Here is a 6,000-nt window from a genome sequence, read left to right as displayed (position 1 = left end):
TTTATTGGATTGGCACAGCTATTGGGGTAGCTATGGTCTGGTCAACCTGGTGTGTGCCTGTGGAAAGAGGAGTAATGGTTACCGTGACTGCATAAGTTCTCTAAAAATATTAAGACTGATAATAATGAAAGAAGCCTTTTCATGGTGGCGAGATGGATGTTTTTTAATACTTCCCACCTGACCCAGAAATACTCTTTCTGTTGTGACGTTGGACACAGTGCCCCAGACACAGAAGCCACTAATCCTGGGTAAAACAGATGTGTCTAACTTTAGCACCCATTTCTGTGGTAGATGGAAAAGGAGGAGTGTTAAAGGGGGGGTGGGGATCTAGAACATTCTGACCTTTACCAAGGATGGTATTGCCCTGGGAGAGGTATGGAACTTCTAAGCAAGCCTCCCTTAGCAGATTGCTAGATGGCCCAGGATATATTTATGTTTGCAGAAATATTGGGTATCGCTTACAATATGGGAAAATGATAGGACCAGTACTGATGTGCAAACTGGCTAAGGTAGAGAAAATTGGAAATCCTTCTTGGCATCCTGTCTGATGCATATCTCATTTGAAATATTGATTTGGCTGATTTTGTTTAGTGAATATTAATTGGTTTAATTAGCTTAATAAACATGTGGTTGTAGCCATATGAACACTATCATTTGTATGTATGTTTTGTGTTATTGCATATTATTGCATACGCCTTAAGCAAATGTGGAATATTTGACGTGTTCAGGTGGTTTGGGTTTACATTTAAAATTTCGAGGGAAGATTGACTGACCCATGTTGCTGAACCTTCGGTTGTGCGAATCTCGGTTCAGTGAATGCACAGTGCATTCACACAGATGAAGTTGATCTTGTCACTAGAGATCATGGTACAGTGGAGATTGGAAAATTTACCCTTTTCCTCACTGTAGTGTGATCTCTGAGTTGGAATATATAATGTGCAGGGGGTGTGGGGGGCAGGCGGCTTGCCCCCCTGCAAAATCATCATGTCACGTGGTGTCCAGTGTCTGATTGCACACCATGGATGTTGAGGAAGGTCGAATTTGCAACAGGAAGTGTGTTTGCAATATTCTGGCCTCGACTTTCCGTGTTCAGCATTTTAGTTGACATTTCAGGTGGGTCTATCTTTTGAGTGTCGACTATATGATAGTAAACCAGTGGTTTGAAATGCAACTTGAATGTATTTTACCTTCCAAATACATACCTGACAATCTCGGAAATAAGAAGGCATATAGAGCTAGAGGACAGAAGATCAGATCAGTGAAATGCCCTCTTACAAACAAATTGTATGAATATGCTAATGATATGACAACTAAAGTAGTCTGGCAGAAAAGGGTGATGTATTTCACTGCTGACATTAATTTTATAATGTTACAGACTTTGAACATTTCTTCCTGCTGGACTTGTCACTGTGAGATGAAGATGTCACATTCAGATATGTAAATATAACAGATTTCAGTAAGACAAAGTGTAAATATCACATAGACCTGGGTTTGACTCTCATAACCTTTGCTTGTATACTTTTAATTCCCAAGTACCTTAACCCAAGGGTGTAGGCAGATATGTCTTGCATGCTGTAAGGGGTATTTTTTTTTATTCTGAGAAATATAAGATATATAGATAGAACATCTTTCTACTGTTTAAGCTATTGTGTGCAGTGTGGGCTCTACTTAAGTTGCTTGGAGATATTACTCTAAAAAAATATTTTATAAGGATGTGGATATAAAAATGGAAAATGATACATTCATTGAAAACTATAGTGAGCAACATTTGTAAACATGTGCAATTTTTTAAGTTTGAGTGCAAATTAAATGCTTCTGGTTATACCAGCTCACCTGGATTAAATGTGTGACTTACTACAGAAAATGGTGCTTGAATTTCTTAGGTTTCTCCAGCTAACAAAATACACACACACACACACACACACACACACACACACACACACACACACACACACACACACACACACACACACACACATTGACAAATACAGTAAAGCTGCTTTTAGGAAATAGACCATTGCTAACCATTGCTCTTTTGAAAGTTGCAGGGCAACATCCAGTAAAAAGCAATGCTATATTCAATGGCATTGACTCCCCAACATTTTAACTGATTAAATAAAAAAGTAGAAACATTTGTTTCTCTTCATTTGTGCGTATTTCTGTCCCAGGTCTCATATGAGTGAATCTGTACTTAACCAGCCTACCAATCTGCCATATAAAGTGAACGACATGAGCTTCATTTTGTTGTTGTGGGTTTGATTCCCACCAAGTGCATACTATATGTCCTCAGGGGGTTTATTTTCTATTCAAAGCTCATTTTCTATTTAAAGATCATAATGTTACCCTCAACTAACATTTTAAAATGTACATGTCTTTCCAAATGTTGTCCTTATTCATTTCACCCCCCCCCCCACACACACACATCCCATAAAAGAATGGATGTTTTACAGGAATATTTCTATTTTTGAGCATGCTGTTTGCTGACCTGAGGAGCAGACATTAATTAGTCTACACAAAACTAGGCATTCTGGGACCTGTCAGCCATATTGTTAATTAGAAATTATCAGAAAGTAAGATACTCATGTGAGTACGTAGGAGTATGCTAGTTACACCCTTGTGTGACTCTGAGCAAGTCACTTTACAAAGTGGGCGCTTCTGTATAGGGAAGTCTGCACTGCCCTGTCCCCTGATTTTACCTGTCCCTCTGCATATAATAATGCTTCAGTGCAAAAGGCTGTTAGCCCTTCATATTTCCCTAGTATTAAGGACAGCCCAGTGGGAGAAACCTATACTGTTCTTGTCCCTGTCTCAAACTGCCCCTGCCCCACACTGATCTTATCCCAGTGGATAAACACAGAGATTCTGTCAGTCCCTCACCTTTCACTAACACTAAATTCACTGCTGAAGTGTGGAGAAGATTTTCCCACTGATGATCCTGAATGTGCACCTTTGGTGATCATATTTAAAAACATGTCCAGGATTTCAACAAACAGGTCACAAAGTTTTTATTGGTCTGTTTAATTTCATACACTGGCATGGATTCCTCTGATGCTGTAGCTAGTCGATGACCCTAAAATAATGCCTTTCACGCATAGTATAACCCCCAGATTTAAAAAAAAATGTCCATCAGAAGAATGTGCACAAAAGTACCAGAAAGTTATCTCAGGAGGGGGGGGGGCTTATTGCTGTGGCACTGTCCACCTCATTTAAAGAATATTAACTACTTTACAAACAATTACTGCACATATATATGAACTGTACATACAATATAAAGTGCACTTCCACGATGGTGCAGCAGTAGCGTTGTTGCCTCACAGCAAGAAGTTCTCCCATTCAATTCTTGGCTTGGGTTGGGAGTGCCTTCTGTGTGGAGTCTGCGTGTCCTCCCCACGTTCGAAAGACATGCGTTGAATGGGCGTGCCTTCGTTGAAGGTTGGGTGTCGGGCTGGCAACTCGACACCAAAAAAAAAACTGCCAATCATTAGCGGACCGGAGTTCTGCTGTGGCGACCCCTAACCGGGAAAAGCCGAAAGACAAACAACAACAACATACAGTATAAAGTGTGTCCTCCCCAATACAATTGGCATTATCAGCTGCACTACGATATCTAGTCCTACAGATGGCAGTGGTTCAGCTACTGTAGTATCCCTCAGTTTCTGGAAGAAAGAGCAGAAGTTCTAGAACCTTCAAATCTCAGTCCTTTCACTTCCACTTTTGGTATTTGTTGAGACCAACCAACAAGAATGCAGAAGAAAGAAAAGAAGGAGGAGAAAGGAAGACAAAATTAGCAAAAGGGGGCAAGTAGTGATAATTCTACAGCATAGCGGTGCTATCTCTGACTATACACCACATGACCAGCTCTTGGTTTGACTAATGTCTCCAACAATGGAAGATGCAGCCACAGTAGGGTGAAACTGAATGGCTAATGTATCCCATGAGGAGGGAGTCGAACAAGTCTCAGGAGTGCCGTCTAGGGGAAAATCCAGAAGTGAATTTCCGTGCACAGGTCTTTGGGTTACAAGCCTAACCATGAAATACTTGCACTCCTGCCAAGCACCGGGCAAGAGTATGCCAGTTCAGACACTGGCTCCGCATGCAGCTATGTGTTATCAGCATTGCTATGCTTCTCAAACCTTTCCTGATTTTTAAGGATGTCCCTGATTTCAACTGAAATTTTATCTCTGCCCCTCTTAATCCATTCTAAGACTGGTGAATTCTGGAGAAAAGGTGGTGAAGTACACTTAATAAATAATGACAATAATTAGCGTTATAGACTTCTTTTGCTTCTTTTCTTCAGAAAATGTATATTAATTCATATCTTTTTATTCTGCCAATGTCCCAAGTTAACAGTACTAATATATTTTTAAAAAATGTCCCTGACTATTTCTGGACTTGTTCCTGATTCTGTTGAGATTTGTCCTTGATTAATTTGAAATGTATAAACATTGCACCGGCCTTGCCTGCTTTGTGAGTGGACATTAGCTGCAATCCAAAACAAATTCCCCAACCTCTTATCTCCATGTCTTTTACTTACTTTCCTGATCTGTTAGGTGAGAGACTAAATGAATTGACTGATGAGGGGGTGAGTGGCATTTGATGATTGAAAGGGAGGCAGGAGTCCAAAATAACAATTAGGAAAAGGAAAACATGAAAAATGAAGTGGGAAGGGAGAATGGATTTGAAAATTGCATTAAAAGATACACGTCATTCTTTTTCACCAGCTCGTGTTGGGTAGTTTTGCTTATTTTTTTTTATAATGTCATTTATCTACTGCCTTTATACACTCAAGCCAACTATGGTATTCACTTTGTATTATATATATATATATATATATGTACTGCATTTTTCATTCACCCTGTATACAGTGTCATCATAACTCTCAGCCAAGAAATCTGGACAAAGACTAAAATAATGGGGGGGACAAAGGCCCAAGAAATAGTGACTGATTTTAAATATGGCTCTTATAAAATTAGAAAGTTGCTAGAATATCAATTTTGTGTTAACATTAATTTTCTGAAGTATATAAAGTCTGAAACTGAAATGTGTGACATTATTTGACATCATACCTCAGTGATTTGCCAGAAAAGCACACATTTTATGAGGAGCATACTAAAGATATGAGGCAAATGTCTAGATATTCTGCAAAAATCTGGACAGTTGAGAGGTACGACTCATGTATCTATTGGGTTTTCTTTGAGCTGAGACTGAAGTAGATGCAGTGGGATCTGTGCTTTACCCTGCGCTAACAAATTCAAAATAAAATAAGTAAATATTTATAGTACTAAAGCAGTTGCATGGCTATGGAAAGAATGCATGGCCCTACCATTATCTAACGTGTTTGATTTTTTTCCTACCAGGTTCTAAATGTTCAAGCACCCAGTCCTGGAGTGACGATCTGGAAAAGTGTATGGACTGTGCTAACTGCGTAATGAAGCCTTTTAATGATTTCTGTAAATCTTGTAAGTATACAATTGGTGGGGTGGGGGTGGATGGGTATGTCACTCACCTATACATACATGGTTGCTACACAACAAAACCCTATGAGGTGTTTGTGTTTTGATCTTGGGTGGAATTCAGAATATGTCCTCTAAAAAAATGTATTTTTTTTTAATCTTCAGTATGAGACGGAAAGCAATTTATATCCAATTCTTCTGCTGTGGTTGGTGAAAGTCCTTCTTTTTCTGTTGTAAACAATCATAACAGATAAAGGTTAGATGTAAGCAAATAGTGATACAGGTCTTCTTTGACGTAATTCCTGCATTACATCAGGGTACCTGCTCCCACTGGAGGAAGCCTAGAGCACCAGTGCAGAGTAATTTGCATCTCTGAGAAGGAAAATGCCAACATACAGTCAGATTCTGTGCATGTAGTGTTAGATGTTATATAAACAAAGGCATGCTATGACGCTACAGAGAGTGCACAGGTACAGAGAAAAGAACTAGGATGATAAGGAGGTTGTATAAGGAGAAGATGGAAAATAAATAGAGGCTGTTTTCTCTG

At 39.3% G+C, this 6,000-nt stretch overlaps 1 protein-coding gene across 1 annotated transcript in view; it reads left to right on the top strand.

Annotated features, from left to right (window-relative positions):
* TNFRSF12A (TNF receptor superfamily member 12A) overlaps positions 1-6,000 on the top strand; it is a 123,919-nt gene that overhangs the window by 73,838 nt on the left and 44,081 nt on the right. Inside the window, exon 2 of the mRNA XM_044086350.1 lies at positions 5,358-5,459. Within this exon, the coding sequence (XP_043942285.1) occupies positions 5,358-5,459 (102 nt within the window). The remainder of the gene's footprint in view (positions 1-5,357; positions 5,460-6,000) is intronic.

This window comes from Protopterus annectens, chromosome 10.part0 (assembly GCF_019279795.1).
Source record: "Protopterus annectens isolate FY-2018-M chromosome 10.part0, PAN1.0, whole genome shotgun sequence".
NCBI classification, from domain to species: domain Eukaryota; kingdom Metazoa; phylum Chordata; order Ceratodontiformes; family Protopteridae; genus Protopterus; species Protopterus annectens.
The sequence above is the reverse complement of the archived record's forward strand: the minus strand, read 5'-3'. Positions and strand labels throughout refer to the sequence as shown.